General features: G+C 41.5%; 1 protein-coding gene across 1 annotated transcript in view; it reads left to right on the forward strand.

Moving 5' to 3' along the window:
* The first annotated feature begins 1,334 nt into the window (after window positions 1-1,334).
* Window positions 1,335-24,171, forward strand: part of megf11 (multiple EGF-like-domains 11) — an 88,106-nt gene continuing 65,269 nt past the window's right edge. The window contains exons 1-3 of the mRNA XM_064312882.1: window positions 1,335-1,718; window positions 22,195-22,310; window positions 23,468-23,569. Coding sequence (XP_064168952.1) covers window positions 22,195-22,310; window positions 23,468-23,569 — 218 coding nt within the window. The 5' untranslated portion in view covers window positions 1,335-1,718. The remainder of the gene's footprint in view (window positions 1,719-22,194; window positions 22,311-23,467; window positions 23,570-24,171) is intronic.

The raw sequence follows: 24,171 nt of genomic DNA on the forward strand, positions 1-24,171 counted from the left end.
ATATTTTGTAATATCTTTTGTTATTATTAAGTAATGCATTACTTAGTAATCACATCTTCTCTGAGCAATTGTACTAGCATACAATTTCCCAATTTTAAGAATGCAATGTAGGCCTAAATGTTATTTGCTCTATTATGTATCACACACACGTTGTGTGGTCTAGTGATGGTTTTGGCCCTAAGCGACTACATATAATGATTATTGCCTGTGGACAACTCTATCTCAAATCAGAAGAATTTTCTTTATACAGTAAAATGTTCAATTAAATCAACTCTGAGTACATATGGTCCCTAGTGAACTCATGTGTTCACTGTTAAGAGTTGAATTAACACTGGACATTTCACTGTGTGTCATTTTTCCAGATGTCGCAGTTTCATAGGCTAATTTATCCAAATACAGTTTCATGATAGAGCTGGTAATACTACCAGCGCGACCGTTTTTTTTCTCGCCCACGTGCCACCAAGATCATGTGACACACTGACCGTGAATCTGTTCTGTATTATGAGAATTCGATTATGGATATATGCTACTTTTATTAACAAATACATATGTGAACTGTGATAATGTAGTAGTTTCATGTTAAATGTTTTCATACATGATCATTCCGTCCTCCTGAATAGCCGACTTGAAGAAGCAAGCTGTTCGGTCTTCAACATTATTGCAGGAGAATCAATTTACACGTATTCTGTGAAGGTGACAACGTAACATTGTTTTCCGAGAAGGTGCGCGTTGGTCAAAAACCTTTTTTTCACTTGAAAACTTTGTTTCGTGTTTTGTGGTTGGTATTGTAACAGTGACTGAGTGAAGATTCCGTTTCCAGCTGCTACAAAGTTTTTCAAATAGACACTCAATGTAATTCAAGTTCAAGTCTACAAATCAACAATGAGTTAGAATGTGTACAGCACTAAACTAGGCGTATAGCCTATTCTAATATGTACATAATTATCGAAACCTAATAATGGTGAATTATTTTAAAATATGACAATTTGTCGCAGTCCTGTAATTTATTTTTCCCCTCGTGATGAAATTTTTTTACTGTCTGTAAAATCAAATTTAGTTTAGACGCATGCAGTAAAATAAATAAATGTGTGCGATAATAGATGACTGAGCCTTTAGGAGAAACTTTTCTGTTTTCTTCATAAATAGGAAGAAAGCGATCGCATGCCACACATTTATGGTCTATTGCTTATTGCATTCTGAAAATCTTACTGTAGCGTTACCACAGTAACATCCGCGGAGGTACGGTGCGTTCATCATCGGTGTTGAGGAACTCCTGTCTTTATGAAATGTGTTTGGGAGATAATGAGTTGCAATGATTCGAATGTCCGGCAATGGAACCAGTTGCAGGAATCAGATTTCTTGGGTGGGGAAAATATAAACTGATAGCCCATCTGGTTACGATAAGCGGTCTTTGATATGACGGTTCCGTGCTGGATCAGCTTCGGCGGCAGTGCACGTGACATCACTGGCGTTTAAAATGGGCCGCGATCCTGTCAGAGCAGAAAAGATACAGAGAACTGGAGGTGCGGATACATTGCGCGGACAGAGAATTTCTTCTACCCTCAAAACACCTAATTTGAAAAAAAAAAATTTAATCAAACGATGTTTTCTAGAGGTTACCCAGAGTAGTAGAAAGTGTGGAATAATTTCTTGGTAAAGTTGTTTGCCAGTTGTGACAAGGTGTTTGGGCATACAGTGACAGACTTCCTTCCGAAAAGGTAGGGCATATTGTCTTTTTTTCGTAATTGCTATTTTAAGTTGAGTTTCTCATTTTACTCCGCTGGCTCGCTTTGGTTCCCTTAGCGTTGTGTTGGTGGCTTACATCGCCGCGTTTTCATGCTGAGTAAGTTTTCATACAGCTGTTAGCGCACTTTATTTCAGCTGCATGATCGACCCTTTAACGTAGGTTATAACAAATATTTATGGTCTGTGGACAACACGTGGTTTACTTGGTAAGGAATGCGTATTTATAGTCACGACTTGCAGGAGTCGAGTCAATTTACGACAACAACAATGTGCATGTTGAGACTACAGGAGCTTTTACTATCCCGTTTGATATTGCACCAAAGCCATTCCCGGTTCAATTTAGCCTAGTTAATCTGAAGATTTCAATTGTGAGGAACCAAACATAATTTAATGACACGGGTTTAGTTGTGTGCAAGGTTGCCGTAGCCTATTCGTGATGCTAATCCACGCCTCCTGCAGAAGTGTTTAGAACGTCAGTATCAGCAGGATTAGTTTCACATTGACCATAGAGAGAATTCATAATCAACAAGGACTCTTGTGATGTCTGGGGGGTTAAAAGTAGCCTATGAACAGTTAAAAGTATAATTAAGTGAGAATGTGCTTTGACCAGCCTAGTCCATCAGTTGTCACCGTGTATCTGATTTGAAAAGGGAAGGCTTTACAACGGAACTACTGTATTAAATGGCCAAAGAAACAATTCATTAATTGTAAAAATCTTAAATTTGAATGTTCTAGTTGTTACTGTCTGTGGTCCTTTGTGAACCCAAGACGACGTCGTCTTAGGTTTTTGAATTACTAAATACATTTTAGAAAATTACAGCCCTAGGCAAAACATTAACACTACTGATACTGATCGCTAATATCACGTGCGGGGAATCTGGCAAGCATGAAGGCCTTACAGTTTAAGTGTAAATTTGCATAGGTTATGTAACATTGACAAACAATAAATAGGCTTCTGACATAAAGACTGTTTTACAAAGTGGGTACTAACTTCTTCAGGCTACCTCTATTGCAACGAAACACCGAAACGTTTACTAGGAATAACAAAGTGGACCGCCGCTGTCATTTTTAGGGCTATAATGAATATTTAGCGTAATCTATCTACTTTTTAAAACTGCGCCTAACTGAAAGAAGTGTTTGTTTTGAAGTCATGGCGTCCAATGAGAATTGTGATATAATATATAGTTGCCTAAAGAGGTAGGCTATAAATAGTAAGACAGCAATTCACATGTACAAGTGACTCATATAAAAAACTGTATTCTAAAGACGACGAATCTGCAAGTGGTATAGTCGCATAGTTTATGGATGTTGATTGGATTTGACAACGGGTCAAATTCCGTTTGCTTGATGAGGCGAGTGGCTTATGCCCTTCAAAGCAGAGAGGGTAAGAGGGAATATAATCAATATTGATTTCCCGATTGCATTATAGGATGTTTAAGAATTCGCTGCTGTCACTGCGAGCACCGTCCGTTCCTCCACCACTAGATGGATGCGTAGAGCAAGGCGGAGCCACTGGTGTCCGCGTTCAGTCCGTTTCATCAGTTATATACGCCTTAAAATAAGAAACTAGAAACTCGTTAAAACGGGAGGAAAGAACAAATGACAGAGATCCAATCCTTCAGTGTCACTTTGTAGACTATTATGCTAATTTGCTTTGTGTTAACAAGGATACAAATGAGACGAGGAAGTCTGAGAAACTAAACGTCAAAGAACCTTACGCGCCGTTTTGAAACCGATTCAATGGCTCTTAGAAAAAGGTCCACAGAAGGGCGCGTTAGCATGCAAAAAGTGTCCTCACCTGCTCTGCTTAGCATATTCGGGAGACGGTGGCAGGGACTAGCTGAGACACCTGCTCTTTAGATTGCTTGGTGTGAGCTATCACATCAGTGGAGGGTAATTATCTTTCAGCATAGACTGTTTATTCCCTTAATCATCCCTGTTTAATTTGCTCCGTCGTGTTGATTGTGTGTATCCACACAGCTTGAGAACGTTTTCGGTACCCTACGCGCGCAGCCTGACTGGCACTCTTTGGCTTAGCATTAAGGATTCGATTTCAGCAGCGGAGGATAGCCGCTGTGTACTTTAAAATGGGGAAGGCGCCCCGCGGAAAACGGGCGTGCTTGCTTGATAGTCTCGTTGTTCTCTGACAATTGATCCGAGATTTTAGTTGAGTGGCTAACTAATGAGATTCTTCGATAAAGTGGCCACGTTTTTTTAACCAAGCAAGAGAGCAGTCTATTGCATTAATCACTCATTTCAACTGTCTTGTAGGCAATAGACTGCATGGTCATTTAGAGTACTACCAGAGTCGCATCCTGTTCTGTTTGCATTTTCTGATAAAGAACAGAAGTGCACATGCTGTGTTGCAACCTCATAAGCATTACTGGGGAAAGGATTCGTTGCTATTTATGTTATACTGTTATTATGCACAGATACTTTAGTCTTCTCAGTCTTCTGGAAGAGATCCAGATCAGTGAATGTTTCATAGTGCAGTGCTGTGGTCATCCCAGCGTCACACTGACATACCGTGCCCGAGAATACCCCAGTGGTGCAGTGCACCTGGATATAGGCTGCGCCGGAGCTGGCTGGTCCACCTAAAAAAGCCCAGCAAAGTTTAACCCATTTTTTGTTTTTTAATGTCTTTCAATGTGTAAACACTCCGACTCCTTTAGTAATAGAATTCCAGAATGGTTTTAGTTTTATGTGTATGTGTGTAGAATGTCACTACCTGTGTGTGGGTTGGCATCTTTAACAGCATTACAGAAATCTGACCGAGGGGTGTTTATCATAATTTTCAATGCAGTAATGCCACTTTTCTTTCTGATCTAAAGACAAGCTTTTAATGCAATTAAACAGCTTTATCTATAGAATGGTTCATCAGTCAGCTGTCTGTTTTTTTTGCATCTGCATTCAAAATAAACAATTATATATTCCCTCAAGAAAATGCCAAAATGAATGATATTTCACAACACAATTAGGAACATTTGCATATCTACAGATTATTCTGTTACACTAGGGTGTAGGCTACTTTTACGGTTGGCTCCATGAACTATACCCACCTGCTGTGTCTACAAAATTATCAGCTCAAAGCTGATGATAGGATATATTTCAGAGTTTAGATTGCACAGATATTTGTGTGTCTATATGGCATGTGAAACTAGCATTAATTATAAAAATAAAAATGGTCCAAATTTACCCAGACTGCATACCAATCAAAGTGATATTAAGTCATATGCTGAATTAAGTATAATCTCCTGTGCTCCATACTGTCATTATTATACTTTTGAATTGGATTGATCCTTTCATGTTTTTGATAATTAAATAAAAATTTGACGTCATCCCCTTTAACGTGTAAAACGCAATATTCATGTGAATTCAGCGGTCCTGGAATGTCAGAAATGCTATGCTTCTGGAGGGCTCATGGCCGTTTTCAGTGAGGGTAGTGTGGTATTAGAAAGGAGGGCTGTATAGACCCCTCCTCCAGCATATTTATTATGATTTAATAACATGAAGTGAGAAGAGGTGTTTATCGCATTTTGTTCAATTTCTCTGAGCGGTTTGTTCATCTCCAAGGGCAAATGTAGCAATCAGTTAATTTTGTGGTATGTAGGACTGTCTGTAATGTCTGCAGTTTACAGTCTAGTAAACCCTTTCAGCTGGAAATCCCAGGGCGTTGCAGGATCAATGCTTTTAATTAGTGTTGATTAATGAAGGAATGCAGGCTGGGAATACAGCTGTTTGAATTTCCAAGGGCAAAATGTATTGCCATTTTGGTGTGCATCAATTTCAATGGCCGAGTACAGTATTTTACAGCCCAGTGTTTGAATTTATACTGTGTATACTTGTACTGTTCTTGCTTTTATACTAGAAAATAAAGTAAATAGCAATTTACCAACTGTGTATTTGTATTTAATGCATAAATATCATTTTGGAGCAATATGCCACTGTGTATTTAATTGTTATAAGTTTAAGCATTGACCATTTCAAAAGACAGAGACTTACAGCAATATTCCGGCCTTTGAAAATTAAATGGATATTTTCAGTGGATTTTACTGATCCATTTCTGAATCCCTTGTCCTGTTCAATGCCAACAGCTTCTTTTGTGCCCATAATTACCAGTAGGCCAGAATAAAGACAAGAACATATATTTTAACTGCTTTTAAATTAAATTAAATTAAATTAAAACAAATTTTGTGCAATCAAACAATTGTTTCAAGGATGAAACTTAATATGATAAATTATGTAAATTAATGTTTTTGTTTAAAAAAAAGTTAAAATGAATGAATAAATAAAGCTGTGGTGATTACCTTTAAAAGTAAAATATTAAGAAAGACCAAAAAAAAACAGTTTTATACTTGCTTTATACATAATAGTCTTATTTTGGTAAAATAAAAGAAATTGGCATGTGGCAGTAATTCATATTTTCTATAATTCCCTTTTGCAGCACAGGAATTACCGAAGCATACACAAACACAAACTCCTTGACATATCCCCCTGCAGAAATATGACATTATATTGCACAGAGGAGCTGGGTCACTGGTAAAGTTGACAGACAGCCAAATATAGAAGACACATGCAGGCGGGGAAGGGCTTTTAAATTCAATAAGAGACATAACCTGACCAGGGCACACACTGTGACAGCAGAATACTTCCTGCCTTTTGTGTTCATTTGTGCGGCTGCAAAGTACCAATGTATTAAGGCCTTTGGTGCCCTCTGAATGTATCTGCGGGCTACCTTATTATTTCTGCTGAGTTCTTCTCAAAAGAGTAATGGCTCCAGACCCAGCGGTTTGGACAGAGTGCCCGAGATGGCCACATTCCACCAGAGGTATTTGTTCCTTTTTTTCTTTTTCCAAGAAAAACAAAATGCATTAGAAACAAGACAACATGCTGAATAGTGAACAGTGTTAAAAATATCCAGAAGTTCAGAATTCATAATATGCAAGCCTTAATGGTGAACAGTGTTAAAATTATACAAAAGCTAATGGTGAACAGTATTCATAATATGCAAGCCTTAATGGTGAACAGTGTTAAAAATATACAAAAGTTAATGGTGAACAGTATTCATAATATACAAGCCTTAATGGTGAACAGTGTTAAAAATATACTAAAGTTAATGGTGAACAGCGTTCATAATATACAAGCCTTAATGGTAAACAGTGTTAACAATATACTAAAGTTAATGGTGAACAGTATTCATAATATGCAAGCCTTAATGGTGAACAGTGTTAAAAATATACTGAAGTTAATGGTGAACAGTATTCATAATATATAATACTTAATGGTGAACAGTGTTCAAAAATACAAGCCTTACTGGTGAACAGCGTTCATAATATACAAGCCTTAATGGTGAAAAGTGTTCAAAAATACAAGCCTTAATGGTGAACAGTTTGTAATTTGTAATATACTACATTCCTTAGTCATGAATATTGTTCATAATATACAATACAAGCCTTAATGATGAACAGTGTTGATAAGATATAACACTTGATGCAAAAAGGCCAAATAACTGAATATTTTGTATTGAACCTTCACTGCAACAAATACACATACACAAAATACAATAAGATGCCCTTGAAAAGAAGCCTGAAATGTTTAGTTTATGCATTTTGGGAGAACTGCTTTAAGCTTGAATTATGCTATGCTTAAGTTTATATATGATTAATCCAACATTAAATAAAGTCACCAAACAGTGTCTGCCTATAATATTATTTTATTATAAGTGAGGACGATAGAGATTATCTTTGTGGCAAATACAACTGCATTAATTCCCCCCCCAACATAAACAATTGTAGAACTGTAATGACAAGATAACTAATTGAAGTTTTTCTCATGGTTTTAGAAGTATGATGGCTAAAGGTCAGTTTAATGATTTATCATAAGGTATTCATCAGTCTCTATAAATGCAATCAAATCTGAGTTGGAACAAACTGAGATTTTTTCAGTGTTTAACATGTCTTAGGTGAAAGAAGGTCAAAGTACGTAGAGAGTTCATTTCTGCTGCTGAATTCCTCCATCAGTAGCCCAAATGAAATGGGAGCCTCGACCTTTATTCTGCAAATTATGCTTTTTTCCCCCCGACGAGCTGACTGATAGATGTTATTTTAGTGAAACCACACTGAACATTATAGATCCAGCAAATACCCCGCAGCCATAGCAACCGCATTAGCAAAAGGTAATGAAAATTTGAAAGTACAGCATAGCTGAACTTTCTCAGTCGAGATTCTGTTCTGGCAAACCACATCCTTATTTACGTCTCTTTCCCTCTGTGGAACAGGAGCCGGGAGTTACAATCAAAGGCCTGTGTCCCTTTTTCCAGAGATTGTGAGCATTATACGCTTTCTCTCTCTCTGTGTCCTCATGTATCTCCTCACAACTGTAATTCTTCATATCTGCGAGTCCCTTCTGAAGACTTTATGCCCTCTAGGAAATCAGGGCTTTGAAGGAGACATTCACAGATGTTCTCTCTCTCCTTTCGAATCAATAAATAACAAAGACATCATGTGTTCCCATTGCCTTTGGGATTCACCCTCCCAAAATGAATTTGGGAGTCACTCTTTTGAGCATGACAGGGTGGGTGGGTGAGTGTCTGACATTAAAAGACTTCAGTCATTCTTATTTTCAACAGCAGGCCGCTGTTCTTCAGTTGTCGGCATTTGTGAAATGTTTATATTTTAATGAAGTTGTTCAAACAAGTTCTAGCGGAAGTATATTAAAGAGCAGTGCTGACTCAGTCTGTGCATTCTTGTCAATTCCAGTGTATGCTCTGCACATTAACAGTATGTTTGCAGAACCTTGGGGGTGCGTAACAAAGAGAAAATGCTTTTGCGCTTTTCAATAATTGTCCTCAAAAGAATGTTATCTTTATGTATGACCCGCTTCAGTGTATAGCAAGACAGGTTACTAGGAGATTCTGAACTATAGGTTTTTAATGTCTCATTGACTCTTCTCCAGAGTAATAAGGGTTAAATATTGCATATTTTAAAAATACATACCACTCAACCTTTTCTGAATCAGTTTAACCTGGGTTCTGTGCCCAAAACATCATCAGCAGTGACCCATCAGGGATTTGACCTACAACCTTCTATATTCAAATGAAAGTTTACATTTTTGTGGAGGGTATTGGGCTAGAATTAGGGTCAGTCCATTTCAATTCAGTCAGTTCAGTGTTATTTGAAATTAAATTCATGAATTGAAATATCATCACAGAGTATAATGGGATTTTATAAATGATTTTCCAGTAAATCCTCAAATTGACTGAACTGAAATGGAATTGACCCAAACCTGTTATTGGCAAATCAATTGTTCCAAATCACCTTCCCTAGAGAGCCCGGTGTGTTACATCAAGGGGAGGGGGGCAGTTTGCAGTGTGAGGTTGGTAATGCAGAGAGAAAACACCTGGCGGTCCACACATCCACCCCCCCCCCCCCACCCCCCACCCCTGCTCTCCACTTTTTAATGGATTCATCAATTCAATCCCTGTTTGTCTAGATGACAAGCGAGGTTCTCTCAAGAAATCCGTGACTTTTTACAAATACTGCTGATCCATCCATTCACATCTGCCAGGGATCTCCATGGAGAGTCATTAACATATGCCCTGGGCCTCCAGACAGGCCCGCCCATCACTGCACAGTAAGAAAACTCTCGCTGAGACATTTCTGTGCTCGTATCTGTCATTAGTGCTAAGAAAAACAAAAACATTTTTATTTAGGACCTAATTGAATTGTCAGCTTATTGGTTTACACAGCACAACACGTTTACCTGAGAGGGCAGCAATTGCTGAGCAAATAAAAAAATAAGCTCTAAGAGGAAAAAAGTGGGCTTTCACATTGCTCTGTCTTTGCATTTTGTATCCTAAGAGCAGTCACCCTGTACGATAAAATGCTGCAGGAAGAGGGGAGGCCCCCCAATCTAAGCATTGCGCTGTGAATGTCCCGTGAGCCTAAATTAAGGCTTACTGAACTTCAAATGCACGACTCACAGAGCCGAAAACATTTTCTCTGGCCCACGTTGCTTTCAAACGTTGTCTCCTGAAAGCACAAAATGTGGACAATATTATTTATGCATATCCTTTTGCCTCAGCAATAAATTGTAATTTTTTTCTTTGTTTTATTTGTGACAACAAAGGGGAAAACAGCTAATTGTTAGAAAATGTGGATAATGGATGTGATTACAATGCAATTATCAAATTCAGTGGAGAACAGAGAAATGAGTTGGCATGGGGAAATTAGCACAATGACTTTCTCTGAGGGGTTTTCCAAAAGCACATTCCTTTATGTAATTATTATATTTTTTGTTTTTGCTGGCATTTAGAATCTGGTTTGCTTGCTATTATTTGAAATGCACTTGTGTGTGACCTTTTTCTCTTAAATCTTATGATCTACCTTAAACCCTCACATTTGTTGAGACGATCTGTCTGATCAAAATGCACACCCTGTAAACACCCATACTTAAGCCACTTGCTCATTGAAATCTTTGGTATACACGCTAGTCCCTTATTTTGGTGTTTTGCATTAGCTTGTTGTTGGCCAGTGATCTCATTAGGAATTTTCACACCCTTGTCTATCAACACTGGTCCATTTTACCTTCCAAAAATAATTGGCCGTTTAGAGAGTGAACACAGAAATTGTTGGGGGAAAAGTGCATTAAGGATTCTGGTCACACAGCTCTGCTCTCAAAAAGAAATCTCTTGCTTTGTATTCTGTTAATATTTTCCTTTTAAACCGCTAAGCTCTTGAATGGATAGTTTGCCACAGGTCTCTCACACTAGAGTACCACACAACTTAATTTGCCACATAAACCTTGTGTGTTAGAGACCTGCACTGGGGATCAATCAGATGGAAATTGCCTATGTTTTCTCTCAAGTATTACCCTGGATTATCATGCTGAGGTTTTCACAAGGTAAACCCCCCTCTAAAGAGAAAGTCAAACCTGCTAATTCAAGTCACACTTTCCCTGGCTACTCAAAAAGAATAGAAATTACTTTTTTTTGTTGCCATACTTGATGACTGGCTACATCTTAAATTGCAAGAAAGCATGCTGTAGCATTCCCTAATATAATTCATAAAATATAAATTAACATTTGCCTTGGGTGCAGGTTATTACACAGATGCATTTGAATGAAAATAATATATGCATTTCTCCATGGGCAATTTCAAATAAAAATGCATGCATCTACCAGAGTTAGTGCCTTTAATAAAGCCCTCTGATAATTTGTCGGTGTTCACAACACCCGGCTTTGAGGAGTGAGATAATGGATGGCAATGGTAGGGATCAGGGCACAGGAACTCATAAGGTGCAGTCTGTTTATATGGGTTGATATTATAAGGGTGTGACCTTTAATGATGTGTAGCACTGTATGTAATTTTGGGTCTAGCCTTTAAACTGTAAGTTGTCAGGTTGTGGGAGGGGGAAGAGCAAAAGCATTTGGTTTGTGTCTGTGGGGCCAGACAGAACCAGCAGTGCTGTAGTTCTCCTGAGCAAGTCCAGCTCTTGCCCAGACACATGTATTTCTTAGCTCTGCTGAGTGATGAGGTTTGCTGTGTAACGGGTATATATTTGTTCATGTTTTTTTGGTCTAATAAGGTCTAGGGGAGATGAAGAGAATGGTTCCCAACTGGACATGGAAAGCTTCCAAATTATGGCTGAATGACTTTGTGCCCAAAAGGTTTCAGAGCACAGTGCTGGTTTGTGCACCATCGTGGTAAATTAATGAAGGGTGTATATTTCCTGGGTGCACTTATCCTCATCAGTAGTTCAGTCTCCCTGCAGGGTCCCAGAGGGGGTGACCTGGGTGTGAGTGGGAGCACTCCAGGCCCTGCCGCCTGCCGGCCTGTCGATCACAGTGATGGATCCTCTTGTCACCAGCAGAGAGTTTTGCGTGGCCCCGCCTTAGAACCCTCCATGGCTTATTCAGCGCCGGGCTCACGGCATGCGATCGATCGGCGGCGGTCGCCGCGGTGAATGAAATGCGAGTTGAGTGGCACCCTGGATCTGGAGACAGCGGCGCAGTAGACCCCGTGCTGTTTGGGGAGGACTCGTCATGAATAACGCCGTCTGAACGGTCCTCCCCCGGTCCTTGTAAGCAGAGCCCACCGTGGACCCCGCAGCGGAGAGGGCGGCACGTTCTGCGCCAGCGACAGGCAGACATGGTCGTGTCTTGGAGAAGCAGGGAGCAACCGCAGCCTAACCAGCGTGTTCTGTTGGCTGTAGCTCCAAATGTACATCTATGGCCAGCTCTATTTATGGTACCAGATTTAGCAGTGAAGTCAGTGAATAGGCAATTCAGCTGCTTATGGAACCTGGGCAGAAACTGGGACGAAGCATTTCTGAGCGCAGCTGGGCCCTAAATGTCGGGAGCATGTGAATGGACGAGATATTTATTCTGCCCCTTGTGTATGCTGTATGAGCAACTTCCTGTTCAGATAACACCAAGTGAAAGAAGTTATTCGAGGTCTTAGCTACTACTGCTATTGACTGAATATTTTCTTCTGAATGGATCTCCTGCATCTCATTGGTTTTTGTTAGATTTGGGCTACATTTAGATTTATATTATAATGATTTCTTTTAGGAGGAAATCACATTTGCAGATGGGCATGAGAACTAAAGAAAAGGGGTCTACAGAAAATGTTTTTAATTCATGAATAATAATTTATTGTGAGTGAACTGGCTGTTCTGTCATAATTGGTGACTGAGTCACTATCATAATTACTAAATTGTTTTTGTCGGCAGGAAGTGGTCATAATGACACGTTACGGAGGGTGGAGAAAGTAATTAACCAGAGCAATTAACCACACTCCTCTGGTGTAGCTTTTGTTTATGCCTGATGGCTCACAACATTATCATAGCAATAAGAGGGAACGTTAAAAGGCATGTCCATTTTTCAGCCAGTGCAACTCAAGTGGACTCTTCTCACCTTGAGAGCAATCGCCTGGTTTCCACCCAGAGCGATGTTACAGTATGCTACGTGACATTTTCTTTTTACCGCCTTCATAAATCTTAGCTATTACAATTTTCTTCAAACTGTAAATATTTACCATTTTCGTGCTACCTGTATCTCATTCCAGCCACTGAAACTACCGCCCCTACAAGAAATAAAAGAAGAATAGACCAGTCTTACTCATTCCCATCAGCATTCACGAAGGAGGGCCTAAGATAATTCATTGGTATTGTTATTAATTTTCTTGTCTGGAAGTGTGAGTTAATGCAGATGCATTTGTAGTGAATCATTATTTACTCTGAAAGAACTGGCATCTCATACAGTACTAAAGGGGGAGCGAACGGGTTTCGGTTAAGTGAACATTCAGTCTTGGGAGCCATAGAAAATCTGAGTGCGAAATTAAAATCTATCAGTCAATCAATCTGCATTTTGTAGAGGACCATTTCCCTTCAGTCTATCACACAGCTGCACTGCTCCTTCAAGGAATAAAGGGATAAATAAAATTAAAATTCATTTGAAAAAACCTTGAAAATAAATCCCTGACCACTTAACAGGCAATTGATTTGGACACCTAAAAACAGAAGGATGCATGCATTGTCAGATGAAAAGATTTAAAAACGATCACCCATAAATACACATTCTCAACATTTTGGTAACAATCCCAGCAAGTGCATGCGTGCCATCTGAGTGCCACCGTCAGACGGGCACATGAGGTCAAACTCTGTGCACCGTTCTTCTCCTTTGGGTCCATGTTTCATTTTTTGATGAGGTGTTCTAAATCATTAATCTTCAGCTCTGCCTGGAGACTGTTGTACACTCAAATACAATGAAAAGGGGTGTCCTTGTTGAAAATCCAGAACAGGTAAACGAGGAGTAATATGCCAAACCTCAGAATGCTTTGTACGAAGGATGAATCACTGAAATGGTAACTACAGACATGTCCATTGGCACAAATCAGGCATGCCAGGCTTTGTTCTAGAGGGTAACCGTTGTGATTCACTCTTGGTACTATGTGTCCCATGAGGTAAATCACTGAAACCCCAATTTCCCAGTCTCAGTGTCTTTGCAGCTGCAGATAGAAGCTCAGTGGAGGTTAATTAACCATAGGAAGAGGGCTGCAGCTGCCCTGGGTCAGATGCTGGCTTGCCTCACCAGTGATTGCTGGAGGTAACAAGGTACACTGTCCCTGCCAGCTTCACTCCACAGACTAACCCCGCTGTAACAAAAAAAAAAATAAAAATGACAGTCAGAAATACATTCCACTCAGGCATGTATATGTGGTGCCAGTGGTGAACTGAGCAGTCAACCAGAAGGTCAGTGGCTGGATTCCAAAGTGGGGATGTGTCGTGCCCCTGAACATGGTTCTTAACCTTAAAATGCTGCAGAAATACCCAGCTGTATCTTAATGAGTAACCCTGTAAATGATGAATATGACCTAGGATAAGGTTGTCAGGCAATCAAGTAAAAAAAAAAATAGCCGTTATTTTGCGCAAACTAATTAATTTACCAATCCTTTTTGAATTGATGTTTTTGTTACCTTGTTGATGGGATACACAACAGGTTACTCTTTTACACATTTAGCTATTCTCCAAGAAGGGTTCATCAGAGGAATCAATTGTTTGGTCAAGCAAAAATCCAGTGCCACTGAAGAAAAACTGAATGGTCTGCAGTTTTGTTCACTGCAACACTTAAAAATAAAATCTCCTGGGAACAAGATCTGGTGAGAGGGGTGTGAATGTGCTGAAACCTATGTCTCTTTATGTTAAGCACTTTGGATGAGTCCCTCCCCAGAATTCCTCCTACATTCTGTCATCTAGGAGGTCAGGCTCTGATGAAATAAATGAAGTCACAGAAGCAGGCGTGGAATCAGAGTTACAAGGTGACGGCCGAAGGTGCAAGACTACTGGAGTGTAAAATTACTAAGGCAATTATCAAGTGTTGTTTCAGCATTTCATGGCCAGGGTCTGGTGTTTGTTTCTTCCCTAAGCTCTGCCACTGCACCACAGAGACCCCCAGATAAACAGCAGTGAATATGCAGTGTGTGTGTGTGTGTGTGTGTGTGTGTGTGAGCGCACTCCGTGACTGTAAAATGCTTGCTGCCCTTCACCTCAACGGTGGTTTAAGATAAAACTATCCTGTAGAGCAGGGTTGCTTCTGTCAGTTTCATGGTCCATTTACCAGGAATCTGCAAGACAGTCGTCTTGGACAGGAACACTGTATTAGTCTGCCAGACAGCTGAGGGTCCTGTCCAAGTTTTTTTTTTTTTTTTGAAGCAAGACAAGTGTTACTCGGAGTGTGTGTACGCGTGAGTGTGTGTGCGCTGTTATTGTGGTAGGTGTGGTGTTGCTACACCCCACCACCACCAGCAACATCACACTGTGGAAAGAGTTTGATTTTGAGTGGAGGCTGGACTGGTATGTGTATGTATTTGATGTGCATGTTAGGGGTGTTTTTTAAAGAAGTCAGAGCCTCATATTCCACGTACACAGAAGGGGGGGGGGGCTTTGGGTGTCCCTGTGAAAGTAAAAGTATCTCTCTAAGAAGCGCCGCTATAATTTGTTCTAGTTTGTCAGAGGATTATGAGCAACAGCATATTATCCCCCCATTACATTGACACTCACGGAGTGAGTAATTGGTCGGGTGGCGGAGGAGCCTGATTGAGCACAGCTGGAGGTGAGGAGGAGACAAACGGCGGCTTTTAGCGTCCTGCGGCTTGGCGGGAGCGATGGGTGCATGGTGGCGATGTTACCGGCAGATCACTTGCACTGCCGCTGTGCCATTGCTCACATGGTGTTTCCTCACTGTATACCTTAATAAACCAGCAGTGGCTCCCATCGTCCTTCACAGCCGTAGCCTGAAGCAACCCATCCCGCATGTTCATAGCGTCTGAACCAGTCCAACACACACCCACCTGCCCCCCCCCCCCAAAAAAAAAACAAAAAAAGCATCCCCAGAGAGTCTCCCGGGATTCCACGTTCCTGGCAGCAACAGTCATTTTCTCTTCTGCAATTAATGTAGTTGCGTTCCTAATTAGCCTTCTCTAAGTCACTTTGAGGTTTAGAGCTAGGCCTTGTTGAATGAAGGCAAGCAGAACCTCTCATGCTTAAACTCGCCATAAATCACGTCTCATTAATGAACAAACAGCGCAGCACGGCCTAAACCAATGCCTACTGTAAGAGCAGAAGACGCAGCTGTATGAGTGCATCAGGACAAGTCCATGATTCAGAGGGCAGCTTTAAATGCACTTTGGCAACAACGTTCACGTTGTAAGGGGTTACTTTCTCTCTCTGGAAAAGAAAACTAAAGCAAACCGACAGTAAGCTTTTCTTTTGTGGTCTTCACTTAGAAAGGTAGGCTAATTCGGCCATGGCACATATGTTGCTGATTTGCCCTGGCTTATATCGATTGCAGTCTGATTTGAGAGTGGGCGTCTGGCTTGTTAGGTTATTTCACAGAAAGAAACCGATAGGAAGCCTCGGCGAGGAGAATCCTTCCCCTCACACAGCTGCGATCGTCGGTGCTGTGCGTGCACAGCGATGAGATTCGTGGCGGAGATCAGCGGTCAAGCCCGGACGCATCGGCCTGCTTCTGAGGTCTCCGGACGTGGGCTGCGCAGTTTTGATTTATGACAGCCGCGATAATCAGCGTTCGCAGCACGAATGACTGCAGCCGGAGAACTTAACGCTCTTGTTAAAACGAAAGAAAACGCTCGGCCGTGGCACCCCATCGGAGACGCACCGGGCTTGTGCTGATTGCAAGAATAATGACAAAGCCGGGTATTTTAAGCTCATTGTGTTTGCTGGAATCCGTGTGAATGTGAAGTTTGGGTGATTTTACTGCATTGTTGGTATTGCTTGAAGTTCTTAGAACGAGCAGGTGTCCCACCTTTTAATTAAAAGTGACCTGCTTAAATGAAATGGGCCTGATCAATATCTATAGGCAGTGCTTCGTGACCCCTGAGTGCCTGGCTGTCTGCTCCCCCTGCCCTGCCTTCTGCCACACATGTCCATCCATTGATCAAACAGAGGAAGGAAGTGACGTTGGCCCAGAGAACTGACTGAGCGGGTAAACGGGTCTGGGCTCTTCGCTTCGTTCTTAAGCTGCGCTTGTAGCACGTGGAGGCGGTCGTTCAAATTCAAATTCGCTTCATTTTTGAGTCACACTTGTAACACGTGGAGACGGTCGTTAAAATTGCATATGTGAACAACAAACGTTGTCAGACAACAGGGGAGTGGTAGCCATGGGTAGTATACATATACATATGACCCAAATAAGCCTGCACTATAGGGAGAGGGCACAAGTATAGGGTATAGCATAGTCTACATGAGCTGTAGCATTGCGAAAATCGTGTGTTTTCCTTTATCTTCGTCATTTCAAAAACAGTCATTAATTTTCTTTATTTCCCCTGCAGAGCATTGTTTGCAAAAGCACGTTGAGCTGCAAAACAACTGGAAAATGTGGGGAGAAAAATTCCCCTCTGTGTGAAAGCCAGTAAATGTGTAGGCTACGGTTTTAATGTAGTAGGCCTAGAGACCATGTACTTCTGCAAATATTTGATTTTCTGAATGGAATGCTTGTATGAAGTGGAGTCAAATTAAATCCAAGAGTCAACTTTTCACTTGGCCTGTAAGATACTGTGTTTCAGTGTCTATACAGTTGAAGCCATGCTTTTGGGCAAATGGCAGTATTGCAGTTTCACAATCACACAACGTCTCTCTGCAAATGATGTGTTTTGCGTATTAGTTGATTGTAAAAAATATATTTAATAAATATTTTATAATAATATATATATTTTAAAGTTTTATCCTCACATCTATGATATCGTTATAAATGATATCGAACTCGATGACGTAAACGTATGTTGTGTAGTTTATTTTAATTTATTAATTTTTTTAACAATATTGTACAGCCGGGGATAAAATTAAATAAAATAATTAAAAAAAAATTTTTTACAGTCAACTCATATGCGAAACCATCATTAGTAGAAAGACGTTGTGCAATTGTTACAACTTCCTAGGTCCAGTCTTTTTTTTTGCAGTGGGCAGGACTTCCAAGAACCGAATGTTACCAAATGCTGCCAGTTATGCACTTGATAGCGCGACCTTTATTTTGATAGAAAGCCCCTACGAGAAGCTGGGGGGACTCTGGAAGAGAGAAAGAAGAGCAGGAAAGGTGCTGGTCACGCAGGTTTTCTGTTTTGTCTGCCATATTCCAGCGTAAACATTATTTTATCCAGTTGTTGCCTGGGTTTGGTATAAAGAGCCCAAAGCCCAGAGGAGCATTGGAAACTCAACCAAAAATGAAGGGTTACACGGGTAGAACGGGTTGATTTTACTGCTGATCTGTTTCTGGTTAAATCCCTCGGCTGTGATGGGCGGGAAATCTCCCCCTCCTACTCCCACCAGCTCTGAAAATTTATCCCTCCCTCTATTTCCTGCTTGCTCTGAAAATGTCCTCATTTAAAAATATGTTCTCATAGAACAAATTCAGTAATTTATGATGTCATCTCATCATCAGAATGCTGCACATCCTGGACATTTAAACATGTCTTGGCACTAACAAATGTATTTGTGTGATAAAAATGTTATTTGTATAGATTTTCTGTCAGTGAATGGTAGATCTTATTAAAATGTCACTCTCTCTTACCTCTCATATTTTATCTCTCTTGGCAGTGAGCTTGGATAAACTTCAAGCCCCTTGTTTTTATGGTTGCTCCTAGGTAGTGTGCCCTGCTGCAGCATCCTTTTGGTATTTTATTTGGATTGAACACTCAATGTACATGGTTAATATAATGTTGGCAGTGGAGTTGCCAGTACTTCTGATCTTATTCTTTCACAGAAAGCAATTTCCTAATGCAGTTCATTACTTAGTATTGTAATCTCTTACCATAATGTAGTTTCATGGTGGCCTGACTTTGAGCCTTAACCTAGTGTAACCTGGTTCTCTACTTTTGGTTTTGTCTTATTGACTTTTTGTAGCCTGTCTTATGCGTTTTTAGCTTTATATTATCATTTAAATTTACTTCCTTACTCAGTATGGCCTGACTCAACATTGATAGTATCTATACTCATTTAATATGGAATGCCTGTGTGTAGAATAATCTTTTCTCTTACCCTGGGGCAAAGGGAGATCTGGGGTGCAGATTATTAACTGTCTCCTTGCACCACGCTCCTCTTGGCCTGGACCCCAACGGCCCTGTAACTCCTCCTCATGCGAAGCCTGCCTGACCAATACTCAGGGTCATTATTGCATCTGATGATAGAAACCAAGGAATTATTTGTTCACTGGTGTTATTTAACGGGAATCCATCATTTTGAATCTTTTTTTTCCTTTGATGCAATACAGCACATTGAGGCCTAGGGTAGAGAAACACAGTGTTCGACCCATTGCCCCTGTGCAGGAAGAATGAAGTTATTGAGTCTTCTGAAGACAGTGACAACGGCGAGCTCTCTGCCACGAATATAACAGCTTCATTGTAATACTCGGCATTATTAATGCACAGAACATACTCATTCCTCAGGAATTACTGAAAAGCCACTCTGAGTGATAATAGCATGGATCCTCTTGAAGAAGCATAACCCTTTACCCCTATGAGTGCGTGGGTGGGAGATTACCATGGAAATGGGAAAAACTGTCTGCTCGTCAGAGATGGAGATCTGGATCTTTCAACATGCTTTTCTTTTTTACGCTGCTCTCCACTCCATCTCTTGTGCCCCTTTGAGTGCTTTTTTGTTGTTTCTTGAATGAAAATTAATGATTCTTAATTGGTGAGACAATTTAGTCTTTTTTGATTTTGATGAACTAATCATTTATCATTTTTTCCCTTTTTTATTTCTGGTCACATAGTTTAATCATGCAGTCCATCTGTTATGGAAAATAATATTCTATTATGTCCTGTGTCATAAAACTTTTTATTTCCCCTGTTAGATCCTGCCATTAATTTGATTTCTCTGATGGAGCCCTTTCAATTCTCTAAATGTGTAACTAGAGATTGTTCTTTAGTTATGCATCTCCTGAAGTGTTTTTGTCATCCTAATTTGTTCACAGCTGTGGATTAATATGCTCAGTGCTTATGGGTTGCTTAGAGGGAGGCAATGGAGTTTAATCAATGCCTCTGGCTTAAAGATTTATTCTGCTGAAAATGTACAACCATCATGCCGTGTGCCATCTTCCGTGTGTGTGTGTGTGTGTGTGTGTGCGTGTGTACGTGCTTTTTAATGATATATCTCTGACTCCAGCATTGTTTTTCACAATGACACTTTATTTACCCTGTATAATTACCAGTTTTTCTATCTGTAGTTGATCTTGATGTATGCACAGTTTTGTTAGCTGCTCTAGAAAAGTGCATCTGCTGAATAGATAAATAACAGTGTAATATACTCACTGTTGCTCTCTCAGTTCCCCACACGTCTTGTTGGACATACATCCCATTGGTTGCTTAGTCCAGCAAGCGCTTACCTGGGTCTGATAATGTTCAGTTCACAGTGATTACCTGCCCTCCTCTTCGGTCCCTCAAAACCACTTTAAGATGCTGTGGGCCTGGGGCCCACAGTGTCACAGCACGAGTCTGGCTCACTGCTGGTCTTGCCTATCCTTCCTCCTGACATCCTTTCTCCTCTTCAACAAGTGACCTGTTATGTGGTGGTCAAACAATACTCATTTTCTTCTTCTTCCTGTTGACTCTTATTAGAATCAGTTGATCTAGGACACTGACAATGCCGTTTCAAGAAACTGGTCCAAAGTCATTTGATCTCCAAGGCCTTAATCATTATTCGTTCTGAAAATGGCTCCATTAACAGAACAGAAACATTGTGGTGGAGGTCTGTACGGATGCTCTTTAGGCTTCTGAAAGATTTTCAGTATTCATTGTTGCTTTTCTTCATGAGCCATCAATCACGTATGGGTTTTGGATCAATCAGAAATCAATATGGAAGGACAGATCACCCCCCCTCACGATAGCTCTTCACTTTCTCCTAATGACACTAATTCCTGGAGGGAGGATGCACTCCATTTTGAGTAGTTTCTGATCCAGGGGTTCTGCTGATGTTAAGGACATTTGTTTCCTTATTACAGGGGACTGTATCTCAATGGTGAATATGTATTTTGTGATAAATAAAAGCAGCATCTTGTTTGACTGAGACTCCTTTATCTACAGTGAGGTGACTTGCAAGGTTGAGAAGCACTGCAGATTTATCTTAAGCAGTTATAGCCTGAGGAGAACAAATTCACCTTTAAAACACATTTGAAGGGTTTGCAGCTGCAAATGCAAAATCCTCCTCCTCCTGCTCCTCCTCTATTGCTTGCCTGCTTGGTGTGAATACCGGGTCAGTGTCCAATTAGCTGTGTGAGTGGATTAATCAGTCTGTTACTGAAGTGAACATGAATTTGACCTCTGTCTCCTTAGATGAACTGGTTCTAAGGGACACCAGGGAGGGGACATTGATTTTCTCTCACTCATGAATTAAGGACACATGCGTGTACTGGGAAAAGCGATTCCAGTGCTGGTAGTGTGCTTTCCTGCACATGTGTGTACAGAAACACACGCAAATCTATACATGCACATACAGGCGCGCGCACACACACACACCCACACACCACACACTTATGCTTGGATGCAAAGCACAGACACACGCACACACTAAATCTGCCTGCAGGTCATTTCAGCACCTTGCGCAGAGGCGAGTTTGTGTGACAGGAGGACGTGCAGAGATGGTTTGAGCAGCTTTGTTAGTTATTAGGGCTCCTTTGCATGCCTCAGAAAGGCACTTGCAGGGAACTCTGGTTGTCAGCGTGATGTTTCACTGTCTATCAGACCTCCCTCCCCCTCTGATGACATGCCTGACATAGCTCCCTCCGCAGTCAGCGCGAAAGGCTGCCCAGCCAGCTCTCCCCAAATTAATACACCTCTTGTATGCCATTCATACGCCCTTCATGGCAATCTGCAGATGCTGAAGTTTTGCATGCATCACATCTGTCACTGTTAGGATCCATTCATCACACGTGTGTTCTCTTCAGCTGTCACAGACCTGATGAAATATCCTGACAATTTAAAATATCGACCGACAAAGTCTTATGTCACTGTCATAGCCCTGCTGCTCTGAGGAGTGCCCCCCCCCCAATACTCATTCTTGCCCCCCTCCCCCCCGAATACTCATTCATTCCTGCAGGTCCTGAGGAGAGCGATCGACCGTGCCCCTCCCATGTTTGTCCTGCCCAGTTCTCTTATGTCTTAACTGGTTGAATTACTTCATTGTTTTGATGTATTTCGACGTGTTTCCTTCAAAGTCCAAAATGTTTGAGGAAACTGTGTGAGTGTGTGTTGCTCATATCTCTTGTCCCCCCAGGGTGAGCTCAGAGAACCTAATAAAACCCTGCTGGTGTAATGCGGAATTTAATGACAGTGCATGATAGAAGTGTGCAATGTCAGTCTTTGTGACACTTCAGTCCATGTGGTCCTAATCTTTATCTCTCTCTCTTGCTCTCTCTTTCTCTCACTCTCCCTCTCTAAGATGGAGGCTGGACGAGGCTGTCCAAGGTCATTGGTCCTTTGGACTCTGCTGGGGCTTATTTCTATTACACAAGCCCTCAATCCGGATGACCCCAACGTCTGCAGTCACTGGGAGAGGTGAGCAACGTTCCATCATCAAACCCAAGGCTCACACAACGCCCTGCTAAAACTCCACAGTGCTCTGGGCTTAGTAACACACAAGCAATTGATGTTTTTAATGCATATGTGATGTAAGGAATTACTTGGAATTCCGAAGAGTTGAACTGTATGTAATTGAACACAGTTCCATACGCTCATCTAAAACGGGCAGTCCAGTGTCCGCAGGTTGGACACGTTAACCACTGCTGGGGGGGAAAGGCGCTTTTCTGCATGACTGGGAGTCATGTGACCTCCACGGCTCATAAACTGTGGAGGGGCGGGATGATTGCAGCTCTGAGTTGCATGCAGAGGGTGTGTCTCACACTGCCTGCATCACTTATCTCCCCGGTATGAAAGAGAAGGGCAGTGTGGGTGTTGGGGAAGGCGGGGGGGAGGGGGGGGGGAGTGTACATAGAAAATTAAACACGCTGGTAGAATGATCAGTTCGCTCACAACTTAATCAATCACAGCAACCACGCAACCGTATCCCCAAAATAATTGTTTGTTGAGACAGGACAGTTATGAAATATAAACAGGAATAATTGCCTTCTCCTTGTGTAATAGGGAGGAGAGAAGTATGGTCTGATGTGCAGTATGGCATTTTGTAACCGGTCCACAGAGGCGGGGCTATCAGGTTCTCCTTGTTATTGGATAAAGACAAAGTTTCCTTGGAGAAAAATCAGGTTTTATTATTCATGAGCTTTGTCTTGAGGTCCTGGAGAAAGACCTTTGTGAACGATGAAATCACTCAAAGGTTTTTGCAAACTAGTTTAGAATAAATGGTGCATAGGTTTTTTCCTGCAGTGATTATGATGTATTAAGTTGGTGCTGCATTTAAGAGAAACCCAAAAAGCAAATGCGCCGGTTTCCTGAGTAACTGTTAGAAACAGCCGAGAGGCTTAATTCACAGGGAAACGGTTGTGTTACACAGGGGAGCGCGGTGGCGGGGCTGTCGCTCGTAAATCCCGTTAAAAGAACAGCGTTTAATCGTTCAGCCTTGGCTGCGCACGCTGCGGACGCCGAGGACGGCCTCGGCAGACGTCCCGTCCCAGCCTGCGCTGGCCGGACGGCATCAGCAGCTTGGCCGCGCGTCCCTGCACCCGTTCCCATGTCCTCCGCGCTTTCTGTCCTTTCAGCTACGCGGTGACTGTCCAGGAGTCGTACGCTCATCCTTTTGACCAGATCTACTACACCAGATGCACCGACATCCTCAACTGGTTCAAGTGTACCAGGCACAGGTAGGTATGCCCCCCCCCCCCCCGAAGCTGACGTGTTTAGTTGATGACCGCTGTTAAGTGAGGCAGTTTTCACCTAATGACACGCCCAGGATAGCTCCCACCTTGGCCGCGTTTGCTGGCTTAACGAGTCCATTTCTCCACAGCTCTGTAGCCAAGCCCAGGTGCTGTCTGTTGCATTTCCATGTTTCATCATCTGCCTTGCATTTGAAAAGAGGCGTATGTAAATATGTTTCCTCTCAGTCAAATTCACTATATTGTAGAACTATTCTCTCCATTCCATTGCAGCAAGACTACAGATTCTTCCTCAATCAACGTGCATATAAAACCGTCAGTCCAGGGAAGGTTCCATCACAGGAAATCTATAGTGGTCTTTATTGCCTTGTATCGGGGTGGGCAGTCAGTGGTATTTACAGTTGTCTGGTTCATGTGATCATTTGATTGTCGGAAGACTCTGCGTCAGTTTAAATTGCTGCATTAAGATTTATTCTTGACACTTCGACTAAAAGCCAGGGAGCCATTGCTGCAGACATCCAAAATGGACCAGAAGATGCCCGTCGCTGTAGGGAGGGAATACTTCATACTTGCGTAGTTTTGCCTTAGTT

This window comes from Anguilla rostrata, chromosome 16, assembly GCF_018555375.3.
Source record: "Anguilla rostrata isolate EN2019 chromosome 16, ASM1855537v3, whole genome shotgun sequence".
Taxonomy (NCBI): Eukaryota; Metazoa; Chordata; class Actinopteri; order Anguilliformes; family Anguillidae; genus Anguilla; species Anguilla rostrata.